The sequence below is a fragment of the Bos taurus genome, chromosome 8, assembly GCF_002263795.3.
Source record: "Bos taurus isolate L1 Dominette 01449 registration number 42190680 breed Hereford chromosome 8, ARS-UCD2.0, whole genome shotgun sequence".
Classification (NCBI taxonomy): Eukaryota; Metazoa; Chordata; class Mammalia; order Artiodactyla; family Bovidae; genus Bos; species Bos taurus.
The window spans coordinates 1050401-1063751 of record NC_037335.1 but is presented as its reverse complement, the minus strand read 5'-3'; the positions used below and the strand labels follow the sequence as shown (position 1 = coordinate 1063751).

The 13351-nt window shown below is 48.8% G+C and overlaps 1 protein-coding gene and 1 non-coding gene across 11 annotated transcripts in view; both read right to left on the bottom strand.

The window, feature by feature from the left end:
• The window catches only part of PALLD (palladin, cytoskeletal associated protein), a 366355-nt gene that overhangs the window by 5244 nt on the left and 347760 nt on the right, over positions 1 to 13351 (bottom strand). For all 10 annotated transcript variants that reach the window (XM_010807668.4, XM_010807669.4, XM_005209784.5 and 7 more), the window contains 5 exons: positions 12594 to 12815; positions 9604 to 9753; positions 5903 to 5997; positions 4204 to 4336; positions 336 to 543 (listed from right to left, as the gene is read on the bottom strand). In XM_010807668.4, the coding sequence (XP_010805970.1) occupies positions 336 to 543; positions 4204 to 4336; positions 5903 to 5997; positions 9604 to 9753; positions 12594 to 12815 (808 nt within the window). The remainder of the gene's footprint in view (positions 1 to 335; positions 544 to 4203; positions 4337 to 5902; positions 5998 to 9603; positions 9754 to 12593; positions 12816 to 13351) is intronic.
• Positions 12816 to 12873, bottom strand: MIR2466 (microRNA mir-2466). Its single transcript, NR_031006.1, has one exon. It is a non-coding gene; the product is annotated as a microRNA mir-2466 (primary transcript).

The following is a 13351-nucleotide window of genomic DNA, read 5'->3' as shown; positions in this document are numbered from 1 at the left end:
AAATGTTAAATGATGAAGTCACTGTGGCTGACTTAACAAGTGGTGTACATGCAGAACGTGTGTACAAGCCCCACCTCACACACCGCTGGCTCGTGGAGGCTGGGCGGTGCTCTCTGGCCTGAGAAACCCTTGGGGCCCAGGAGGAGAGACACCCGGCAGAGCTGCTCAAAGCCCCTGCTCCGGCCCACTTGCTGATGGGGAGGTGAGACAGGTCTCACTCCAGCCTCTGACTGGCTACTCTGATGAGGCCCGCTATTCTCTCTGCTGAGTGTGAGGCCCACACTGGGGCCCTTGCTGAGTCTCCTCTCGCCCTGAGCGTGTCCTCCCGGGCCTACCTGCGACCACGAGCTCCAGGCAGAAGGAGTTCTGCCCCGCCCGGTTGGTGGCCACGCACGTGTAGATGCCGGCGTCCCGGGCTGAGACGGGCTCGATAACGAGCGAGTGCACGCCGTTCTCCCGCACCAGCATCTTGTGGGCGCTGTCCTGGCGCACTGGCTTGCCGTCCAGCAGCCAGGTGAGATCGGGCGTGGGCAGCCCACTGACCTGAGGCAGAAGGGAAATGCACATGAGTTCCCCCGATGCCACAATGGGTCACTCCATCCACAGGAGACCGGCTCTAGGGTCGGCCCCGGTACTCTTCTCAGCACAGACAGGCTCCCTTCTAAACACCTCCTCCAGGGCAACGCGGAGGACAGTGAGGTGGGGGCCTCAGGGAGTCCGGTGTAGAGTCTGCGCGTCACTGCATGGGGCCCAGGTTCAGTCCTTGGATGGGGAGTTAAGATCATTCTTTAAGAGAAGCAGATTTTTTTTTATACATTCACAGTTCCCTAGGGCTTCCCCCACAGCTCAGCTGGTAAAGACTCTGCCTGCAATGCAGGAAACCCTGGTTTGATTCCTGGATTGTGAAGATCCCCTGGAGAAGGGACAGGCTACCCACTCCAGTATTCTTGGGCTTTCCTGGTGGCTCAGCTGGTAAAGAATCCACCTGCAATGCAGGAGACCTGGGTTTGATCCCTGGCTTGTGAAGATCCCCTGGAGAAGGAAAAGGCTACCCACTCCAGTATTCTGGCCTAGAGAATTCCATGTGGTGTATAGTCATCCATGGGGTTGCAAAGATTCTGACATGACTGAGCGACTTTCACTTTTACATATAAAACTAAAATTAATAATAACCCCTTGGTATCACCTGATTAAAATAAAAAAATTTTCCCTTTTGACTCTGTATATGTATATTTATGTTTGTATTCATTTTCGTTCTGTAACTAAAATGTCATTTTAGAGGTGGTCTGTGTGAATTCTTACAGACCCACGATAAATACACGCATATAAACATACACATTGACAACTGCATACTTACACTGTGGAAAGAATTATGTAGCAAATGATGCAGCTGACAAGGGATTCATCTCCAAAATTTACAAATGGCTCATGAGACTCAGTATCAGAAAATGGATAGAAGATCTAAACAGACATTTCCCCAAAGAAGACATACAGGAGGCCAAGAGGCACATGAAGAGATGCTCAACATCACTAAATATACTACAGAAATTAAAACTAAACTATTAGAGAAAGGCAAATAAAAGATATGAGGTGTTACCTCACATCAGTCAAAACGGCCACTATCAAAAAGCCTACAGACAATAAATACAAGGTCCCCTTAGGAAAAGGGGACCCTCCTAAGGTGCTGTGCTGGTGGGATGTCATGGTAATAGCCCCTGCAGAGAACTGTAAGGAAGCATCTTTAAAGTGTTCAAGTAGAGCCACCACATGATCCAGCAGCCCACTCTTAAGAGTATATGTGGAAAAAAAAAAAAAAAACAGAATTCCAAGTGCATGTAATAGTGCACTGCAGCACTATTTACAACAGCCAGGACATGGAGGAAACCTAGCCATCCCACGACAGGTGAGTGGGTGACGGGTCAGGGCACGGAGGAGACCTAGCCATCCGACGACAGGCGAGTGGGTGACTGGCCAGGGCATGGAGGAGACCTAGCCATCTGACGACAGGCAAGTGGGTGGCAGATGTTCATGAACAATGGAATATCACTCAGCCATAAAAAGGAATAAAACTGGGTCATTTGCAGAGATGAGGATGAAACTATACAGTTTATATACAGTCTATTATACAGAGTGAAGTCAGAAAGAGAAAAATAAATACTGTATATTAATGCATATATATATATAAAACATAAATATGGAATCTAGAAAAAGAGTACTGATAAGCCTATCTGCAGGGCAGGAACAGAGATACAGGATGCAGTGACTGGACTTGTGGACACGGGGAGAACAAGGAGAGTGTGCGATAGACAAACTGAGAGTAGGATTAACATATACACACGACCACGTGTGAAACAGAGTCGGGGGAAGCTGCTGTAGAGCACAGGGAGCTCAGCTCGGTGCGCCATGATGACCTAGAGGGGAGGGATGGGGGGCGAGTACGAGGGAGGCTCAGGAGGGAGGGGGCAAACATGTAGTCACAGCTGAGCCACGCTGTTGCAGGGCAGAAACACAATGCTGTAAAGCCATTATCCTCCAATCATAAAAATGAAATAACAGAAGTGATACATTTGCATGATCGGATATGATTCAGCCATGAAAAAGAAGGAAATAATGCCATTTGCTGTAACCTACCGAGGGATAATCATAGTAAAGTGAAGTAAGTCAGAAAGAGAAAAACAAACACCATGTGGTTATCACTTACAGGTGGAATGTGGGAATGGATACCAATGAACTAATTTACAAAAGTAGAAGAGATGCACAAACTTAGAAAAACAGACTTATGGCTACTAAAGGGGAAAGGTGGGGTGGGAGGGGTAAATTAGGAGGCTGGCACTAACACATACATGTAAATACATAATCAACACAGACCTACTTTATAGCAAGGGAGGTGTACTGAACATTGTGTAAAAAACCTATATATGGAAAAAACCCCAAAGATGAACATTTATAACTGAGTAAGATTCTGTATACCTACAACAAACATGACATTGTACATCCACTTTACTCCAAATACATACATACATATATATATGTTAAAGTTAAAAAAATTGAAGAAGTAATGAGACACAAGTTTTTGGTGGCTTCTTGTAGCACATTTACACTCTAACTTACAAACCCAAAAAAGCACTTCCACTAATGCACTCCAATTTGACACCAGCACTATCCACAACAGCCAGGACAAAGAAGCAACCGTAATGTCCATTGACAGAGGAATGGATAAAGAAGATGTGGTACACATATACAATGGAATACTACTCAGTCATAAAAAGAAGGAAATAAACGTCAGTTGCCATAGCCTGGGTAGATCTAGAGATTGTCATTTTAAGTCAGTCAGAAAGAGAAAGACATATATGATATTGCATATATATATATACATATAATCTTGAAAAAAATGATACAGACGAACTTATTTATACAGATGAACTCATGTATAAAGCAGAAACGCACTTACTGACGTAAATAATGAATTTATGGTTACCACAGGAGAAAGGTAGGGCTATCCAAGTAGCTCTTATGGTAAAGAACCCGCCTGCCAATGCAGGAGACATAAGAAAACTCACGTTTGATCCCTGGGTCAGAAAGATCCCCTGCAGAAGGAAATGGCAACCTGCTCCAGTATTCTTGCCTGGAGAACCCCATGGACAGAGAAGCCTGGTGGGCTACAGTCCATGGGGGTCGCAAAGACTCAAATACAAGTGAAGTGACTTAGCACCCACACAGCAGGGAGGGGATAAATTGGGAGATTCAGATGGACATATAAAGAGCAGTATATTTAAAACAGATAGCCATCAAGGACCTGCTGTATAGCACAGGGAACTACACTCCCTAAATGGAAAAAAAACTTGAAAAGATACATGTGTAACACTGAATCCCTTTGCTGTACATCTGAAACTAATACGACATTGTATATCAATTATACCCCAATGTAAAATGAAAATAATAAAAAAATAACTACTCTGGAAAATAAACTCCTGTTAACAATTCTTTTATCCTTTTTAAACATTTCTGTAAGTCCAGAGTAAACTCTCTTAAGCGTCTCACGTTTATGTTCTGTAATTCCAGAGATAACCAGCAGAGGGAGCGCAAACAATTTTATAAAACATTCATGCTTCTGAGCTGAAATTTAAACTTAAGGTCAATCAATGGGGCAAAACCAGAGAAGAGAGACACAGCACCGGGGGGAGGTTGGGCGCACGCACTCACCTTGCAGTCCATCCTGCAGAGCCTGCCTTCCTGCACTGTCAGATCCCCGGGCGCCTGCAGGAAGTGCGGGCGGAAGAAGCGCTCCTGGATGGGCTCCCCTTCGTCAGCACTGTCCCTGGACCGTGAGCGCGGCCTTCAGACCGAGAGTCAACATTCGGGAGATGGGGGTGGGGCGGAGCGGAAAGATGATACAGAAAAACAGACCGAGAGACGGCAGGTCATTTCTAGGGTCCCAGTCTAAACACAGGGGCAAAAACAATTTCCTTACCTGCTTACCTGATCCCTAATCTCAACCGTTTACACCATAAAAAGTCCGGAGGCAAAATCTTGTTTCATTTGGGAGTTTAATATAAATTCAATAGTCTGCTAACTGCAGATCTTAATCTGCTATCCTAACCCTTATGACTAGTTTAAACGGGAGAAAAAATAGGTTAAAGATAGTTTTAAAATATTTTTAAAGTTGAATGAGAACTGTATGAGAATTAGCAGCTCATTTACTACAAAATATTTTTCAGTATCAATAACTATAACTTTCCACTGTGAGTCAAAGTTTGTAGGAAATCAGAAGTTATTATTTTTTTAAAAATTAATATATTTCTAATAAAAATTCCTTTTCATATTAACCAGGAAAACAAGTGAATTTTTAGGCAGGTCTAATGCATCCGTTAAAATTGTGTGAATCTCCCAGATTTTGTGTATCTTTCTTGTTTTTGAGTATGTTTCTAGAGGCACCTTTAAGAGTAAAATGATTTAAAGTGATGACAGGGAAGATGTAATAATCAAAGGGCAAGATGTTCAAACTAATTCTGCCAGTGATCATCAGAAAGTAAGTTATGAAACACTTAACTAGAAAAAGCAAAAGCAAAACAAAAATTAGTATAATGGGCTAGAATTATCCACCCTTCAACATAGAGTCCACCTATCAGATCGAGTTTATGAGCACCATGCTCCTCCAGGAAACTGCTTCCCATGTGACCCATGAACAGCTGAAATGTACTGAAGGCCCCAGAAAAGCAGAAGATGGACCTGCTCAGCTGTGCTGTGCTCACAGCTGGCACAGGTGGCGCTGTGCGAGGGTCCTGCCCTGGAGGCCAGCATCACAGCTGCGAGCCCGAGGCCTGAAGCTGCCCCCCAAACACTGGCAGAGGCCGCGGAGTGTGGACCTGCTCGTTGTTTCTGCTCCTCCTGCAGCTTCTCTGGCGTGCCCTCCCCTGCCTCTGTGGCCCTTCAGGATGCCAGCCCACCTGGAATCCCCTGGCAGGGTCCCCACGCCAGCAGCCCAGTAGCTCCTTTGAAGCCACGCCCATCACTGGGCACCACACACCCTGCCCATGTTCGCGTGCCCTGGCAGCTGCGGGTATGGAAAGTGTCCAAAATGTGACCAGTCTGACCTTGAGGTCTGGGTCTCGAGTAAACTTGTGCACTGAGTGACGAGAGCACAAACCTTTAGGCACGAGGTGGTCACAGGCAACCAGAGGCCCGCCTCGAGGGCGGCGGTGAGGGACGCGCGGCCGGGCCTGGGCACACCCGTGGTGACGTGGCTGCCACAGGATATGCCTCCTGGCTGGTGTCCCCACCCAGCCACAGGGAACCCCAGGCTTCCCCGCACATGCCCACTCTGTCGCCCCACAGCGCGGATGGTGCTGGGTTTAGGAGCCAGCGAGACCCCAGCAACGCCCGGGAAGGGCGCAGGGCATACCTTCTGCCGTGAGGGTGTCCGGCCGGCGGGCGGGGGCTGCGGCCTCTCTGGTTCACGGCCTGGACCATCAGCCGCCCTGTGCAGCTGACGCGGCCCTGCGGGGACAGGACCACAGTGGTGAGCGATGCCTGGAGCCAGCGCGGTCTCCTCAGGCCCATGGGCCGTGCCAGCGCCAGCCCCTGCCCACCCCCTGGGACTCCGCATGTGACTCCACATTCATCTGAAACACTTGGATAAGAAGGGCCCCCTTTGATGCTTGGCTCCGCTTTGTTTCATCTAGGATGCCGTTTAAGACGACGACCCCCTATGAATTAACTGTCACTTGCCAAGGTCTCCCGAGCCCATGAACATTCTTCCCATGAAATGAGTGCATTTGAGATTTATGAACCAGAAGCAAATCCCTGAAACGTGAGGGTCAGATGATAAAGGTTAGTTGGATAAGCTATCTAATGAAAAACTGTATTTTATCTTTAAAACATCTTTAATTTGAACTATAGTTGATGGGTCTACAATCACCCTGCCCAACACACCCAACCTCATCGGAAATATAGTGGACTTAACATTAGTTTCAGGTATAAAACATGAGTCAACATTTTTGTTGCTTATACATTTGCAACTGCCTTCTGAGTTCCCCTGGGAGTGGGCTGAGTGGGGAGAGGAAGCTTGCGGGGGACAAGGAAGGAGGTGCCACAGCCGGGTGCAGGGAGGGGCCCTGCACGTCTCCCCACAGCCTGCACGTCAGGCCCCAGGCCCCAGGCCCCAGGCAAGGCACGGACTCACACTAACAGTGCAGACAAATAGCTGCCGGGAACACACAGCTTGCGTGGCCCTGAACCATGAGGAAGCCTCCTTCACTGAGGCCACCACACCCCCGGGTACCGTGCAGTGCGCTTTGGGAGGGAACGACTCCCGCCCTGCACCAACTGCGTCTCAGGTTCTGGCCGTGTGACAGAAGTGCTCCCATGCTGACCCTGGCACACCCGGGGACTCCCCGACACAGCCTGACATCTAAGAATCACACTGACCCGTCCCATGTGTACTTGAGTAGGTGCACGTGCCTAGGAGAGCCTGTTACAGACAGCACAGCTGACGAGTCACCGCGGCTGGTCTAACAGGTGGATGTGGAAGCCCCGTGGTTCTTTCCGGAGCTTGACGACAAGAGCTGTGCATTCACACAGATAGCACCCCTTGTTCTCAGGACAGGGTTTCCCTACTTTCTGCTCTGCTGCTTCATCACAGGCTCTGGGCCCCCTCAATGCCCTCTGTTCACTTTTAACTGTCTTATTAACACATGAAGGAATAACAGAAGTGAATGTGTGAAGTGAAGCTTGGAAGGAGCCAGGAAACCCTGTAACGCTGAAACAGAGCCCATCAACAAGCCAGTCTTTTGAGTGTTAACTCTGCTGCCCACAGCTCTTCTGTTCCTACCAAGTCCTCGGCTGAAAGCTGACACAAGTCCCGAGTGTGAACTCTGAAGGTGGTTAACCATGAGGAGCACGTGATGCCTGGCAAGGCTGGCTCTTGACCTGCTGTGCAAACAGCATCTGCCTGTCCTGGCTCACAGAGTCTAACTGAGGGCCCAGGGCTCAGGACAGCCAGCCACTTGGACACACAGCACAGCTGGAGAAAGCACAAACCACCACGGCCATTCCAGCCCCGGGCAGGACCAGGGACCTAGCAACGCAGCAGAGCAAAGCCAAACATCTGGGTCTGCATTCTGCCGAGACTTTAGGAGGCGTGAGACTCGGCAGAGGTGGGGCCTGTGGTCCCAGTGTGGCACAGGGGGATATGGCACAGCCCCTCCTGACCTCGCTAACCCCTCGGCTGCTTGTCTCCTGGGAGCCACCAGGCAGGGATGCTCTCTGGTGGAAACCTGTCAACAACACCTCACATGCCTCTTCTTCCCGAAGACCAAGCAGGTGGGAAAGTCTTCTATGAAATAAACTGCTGGCCGTGTTCGTCTCCCTCTGTGCTTCTCGCCCCCTCTCGTAGCTACTCGCCCCTTCTCGTAGCTACTCTTAGGACACTGTCAGGAAAGCTGGGCTCAGGACTTCGCTGTGGCCAGGGGCTGAGACTCTGCGCTCCCAATGCAGGGGCCCGGGTTCCATCCCTGATCAGGGAACCAGATCCCACATGCCACAACCAAGATTCTGCACACTGCATCTAAGCTCGATCACCCTGCATGCCTCAAATAGACCCAGCACAGCCAAATAAACAGACTAAAAAGGCAAAGTGGGCTTCTGGTGCCCTGATGTAAATGGTCACTCCCCATCTCTTTGTCTCCAAGAGGTAAAGCATGAAGAATCAGCCGAGGTGATCTATAGGGCGTGGCCAGCTCTTCGCTGAGGCAGCAGAGCTCAGGGCCCCAGGTTGAGGGTGGGGGCCTCCTCCTGGCCCTGGTGTGGCTCCCGCCAGCCAGGCTGTGGTGGTGGGGGGTGGATCTTTAGCTAAGCCCCATGGCTGTCCCAGATCACACCCTGGTTGTGGTGAAATCTGTGGGACCTCAGTTCAGTCTAATTTTAACACTGCTGCAGTAAGGTATTTTTAAGTGACAGTGTAACCTTAGGACAGGATAATGCTGTTTGCAACACTGTACGCACTCGTAGAAGTGTGCAAGCGCTGCTAAAAGTACCTGGATCCTTTACTAACACTTAGTGTTTCTTTCAAAAGAAATAATGAAATATAGAATGATACAAATAGATCAGAGATTTTTTTTAAAAAGGATGACTTGTGAGCTATCTCCATCAGTTACCTAATAAAAATGTTAGCTTTCTTTTTTAAAAGACTGTTATTTACAGGCTTCCTTGATAGCTCAGTTGGTAAAGAATCTGCCTGCAATGTAGGTAGACCCTGGCTCGATTCCTGGGTTGGGAAGATTCCCTGGAGAAGGGAAAGGCTACCCACTCCAGTATTTGGCCTGGAGAATTCCATGGACTATATAGTCCATGGGGTCGCAAAGAGTCGGACACGACTGACTATGTGCTTTCTGTAGACTTTGTAAAGTACCCTGTCAAGTGTTTAAGGCACAAAACCACTTCTTACACATGTCTGTGGATCCAGTACAGTTCCTAACATATACAAGATATTCTCTAAAAAAGAATTTGCAGGCTTGAATTGGAACCTGGTAGCCAGTAGCTGCCTACTAAATTCTAAGTAGTCAATTAATTTTTTGGCCCTAAATCTAAAGGCCAATACAAGAGAAAACAAACCCAAATCCTGAGTGTTCTATTTATATTCTATCAAAAGTATAATTTGTTTACTTATAGGTTATTTAAATTCCACTGAATTAAGTGTGTGTGTATTTCTTCTAAATATTTAATTTTTGAGTCTTCCTATCACATCTTACACATACCCCTCACTCCCCTCTCCTGGGAATGTTATTCTACGTGGAATCACGTGGTTTGTGCGTCTATTTACTGGCTCATCTTCTGTCTCGGGACCTCGTCCTCCCTTGAACGGCAGCCCCATACCCCAGGAGAGGTGTGCACAGCAGTCTCTCGACATTGTGGAAATAAATGGTGCACATCTGTGCATCACGCACACAAACGTCTAATGGAGTAAACAAACGCTCAGGAAAGGAAATCTCTCTGCTGGGAAACCAAGCTGGACAGAGGACGTGGGGGACCAGTGTCCCATCGGGTGAGCCGCCTCTGGGGACCACACCAGTGCAGAGCGGAGCCAAGGCCACCCACGCTTCCCACCTGAGGGTTCGCGGCCATGACTGTGTAATTGCCGTCGTCCTCCAGCGTGGAGGCTGCAGTGTGCAGGGAGCAGGTCCCGCTGGGGTCGCTGCGGATGCTGTAGTGATCGTTCTTGGGGGAGATCTGCTTTCCATCCTTAAACCAGTAAATCTGCGGGAGGAGGCAGAGAGAAGGTGAGGCCTGTGTGTGTAGAGGGGTTGGGGCACTGCTCTGAGCTCCTGCAACAGAACAGGACACCTGGGCAGGACCTTGACTTCCAAGGGACAAAGGGAGACAGCAAACAGGCTAGTTCTATTCTAGCTTCAGAAATTACACGTTCTCTTTCTTTCTAGAAGATGTATAGGGATTTCCCTGGTGGTCCAGTGGCTAAGACTCCTTGCTCCAGTGCAGGAGGCCCAGGTTCAATCCTTGGTCAGGGAACTAGATTCCACTTGCCCCAGCTAAGATGACAGATCCTGCATGCTGCAATTGAGACATGGTGCTGCCAAATAAGAAAGTAAGAAAAATGTATATTTTAAATAATAAATTAAAATAATATTAAAATAAGATATTAATAATACATTATTAATAAAATAATAAACATATATATAAAAGACATACATAAACGGCATTTACATTCATCCATTATTTACATGGAAGACAGTGATGACTTCTCAGCTGGCATCACAGTTCTCTTTTTGCTTCTGTTTTCAAATGTCCTAAGTGAACACGTATTACTTGTAAAGGTAAAAGCATTATCTCAAGACGAAAACAACCTGACCCTGAAGTCCAGTCAATTCGTCTGTGTCAGACAAACAGAACAGGGTGAGAGGGCGGGGTAGGGGGCACAGGTTGGGGGCACAGGGTTGAAGGTTACAGTCCACCAGCTCTCCCCACTATGTTAAACACAGCAGTATTTAAACGTATACTAATTTTCAAATAATATTTGGAGTGATAGAACATTGTGAAAAATACAATAAAAGTACACCTTGATTAGATAGAAATGTTCTAAATGGTCAAACCATCTCTTCTACAGGTCCCTCCTCCCCTCTCTCACCTTTAAGCAAGATCCCAGGTCATCGGTTTCTCATGTTTTGGCGGTTATATCTGAGCTGGTCATGAACTTCACAGCAGAAGAGAGCCCACAGTGATGGTCACAGAGCCGCAGCCCCATCGCAGCCAGTACACTGTGTCGGCCGGAGGAAATGACCTCCTCGCTTTTTAAGCAGGATGCGGTCACCTCTGTTCCCTGCAACCCAGGCACTCCTAACTGATTCCCAGTAGAGGAAACCTACTTCAGAGCCTGCCATAAAATGAACTTCCTCCTGCATGTACATCACTTGGCAAGGTGAGACCGCAGCTGGCCTTTCACTGCTACTCCTGTCAAAGCCTCTGAATCTGAAAAACTGTTCTTAAACCTTCCATGTCTAAGACAGGAAAAGGCTAGAAACCGATGACACGAAATAAGTGCACCAACAATGAGGGTCTGGGAGCTGTAGCTCTTTTCTCCCTAGTTTCTATGGAAACTATGTTACCAATATTATCAGTCTACAGAACCTAAAAGTTCACCATTGAAACAGACTAGTAACTTTCAGTTCTAAAAGCTAAGTTACCTAAAGGCTGACACTTCATAATTATCAGGCTCTTACTTGTTGATTACTTCCTGGAACAAAGAAGCTCTGATCAGTATATAATTTATCCCTTTCACATTCTTGCTGCTATGCCAGTTCTTTAGAATTCTTTTTTCCCTTTAATCCTGTTTTTCACCTGTATTATACTTAGTAGACAACTTTCAAAAGAGAATTAAGAGACATATTGTGCTGAGCTGCTCAGTCATGTCTGACTATTCTCGACTCCATGGACTGCAGTCTGCCAGGCTCCTCCGTCCATGGGGATTCTCCACGCAAAAGTACTGGAGTGGGCTGCCACGCCCTCCTCCAGGGGATCTTCCCAACCCAGGGAATGGACCCTGGTCTCCCACATTGTAGATGGACTCTTTATCATTTAAGCCACCAGCGAAGCCCAAATTAAGAGACAGCACCAACATTCTACCAAGACTGCTCTGAGACGAAAACAGTGTGAACTAGAACTCGGCTTCAGTCTTCTCATGTTTCAAGGGAACAAGCCTGTCGAGGGCAGAATATCCTGGGAGAGTGTCAAGGTGGAGCTTCCGCTTCTCACTGTGCCTCTTACTGTCTTCTCTCCAGTCCTAGGGAAAAGTGCAGTCCTGTGTGCTGTTCCGTGGGGCCATGAGCGGTGATCCTAGTCTCTGTCTGAAGAGAGGACCACCGCCACCCGGTGTCCCCGTGTGCCTGTAGGACAGGGCTCTGGCTGGGCCAGCCCCCGCTGTGGTACTCCTGCCCCCTCTGCCCCTGTATACACAGGAGGCCTTGGCTTTGTGGATTAAACATGATTCCCATCGGTAGTGGCAGCTTCGCTCCTCTGTACAGTACAGAGCACAGGCGGGGTTCAAGTTCAGGCCTGGCCGCCACAGCCCTCTGGCCTTGGGAAAGCTCGTCAAGCTGCTGGAGCTGAGCCTGACACCTGTACCCTGGGTGTCACAACGGGTGACTCCATGTGAGCGAGAGAGGGGAGGGTGTGAGGCGCTCCTTGCCAGTTACTCTCCTCGTCTATCCGTCCTGTTCTCTTAGGTCCCATTCTATCCTACCCTATTCTGTTCAATCCTGTCCTAGTCTAGGGGCTTCCCTGGTGGCTCAGACGGTAAAGAATCTGCCTGCAATGCAGGAGATGTGGGTTCAATCCCTGGGTCGGGAAGACCTCCTGGAGGAGGGCTGGTAACCCACTCCAGTATTCCTGCCTGGAGAATCCCACGGACAGAGGAGCCTGGCAGGCTACAGTCCATGGTGTCACAAACAGTAGGACACGACTGAGTGACTGACACTTTCACAGTTTCAATTCCGGCACTTGTCCTCCTACCACACACCCTGCAGGCTGGAAGCCAGACCCAAGCTCAGGGCACGCAGCTCTGAAGAGGCAGTGTCTCCACTCACCTTGGGCTTTGGGTCGCCAGCCACTCTGCATGTGAACGTCGCAGGCATACCCTCAAAGATCTTGTAATGCTTCAGCTTCACCTCAAAGAAGGGGGCCATTCCGCTCTCCACAGACGTGTCCCCGCAGGGTGCCTCATCCCCTGACTCCTCCACCGGGGACCGCTCCAGCCGGTACTCGATTTCACTGATGAGCCTCTGCTCGCAGCTGGAGACCTTGTACTCCTGAGTCAGACGGAGGGGCTGCGTCACCTACTGGTACACACTGCCCCACCGGACTCAGCCCCTCTCCAGTCAGGCTCCCAGAGGACCGCGACGTGTTTACTGCAGAACTCAACGAGTCTGCACCCCAGTCACTCCCACATGAGACAAAGAACGCCAGAAGGACGTGTGCTGTTTCAAAGCATCCTCAAGTCCTATCAACTAGAAAACACCACAGACACACAACTAACAGAATGAGCTTATTTCGCCTCTCTCTTAGAATGGGGAGAAGGAACAAAAAGGCAACGGTTCCTCCTAAACTGCTCGTAAAAGTTAAGCACTGACCTCACACTGACCCGTCCCTGTCTGAGGGCGGGCGCCTCCCAGATGGGCAGCTGTGGCTCACTTGGCCTTTTCTCCAGCGGGTGATGGAGACATGGGACCTTACTCCCTTCTCCTGACAATCCTCCCCACCCAGCTTCCGACTTTCCCTCAGCTCCCCAGCTCTGGGCAACCATTCTCCACCCTCTTTAAAAGAAAATGAGGTCTGACAGTCCAGT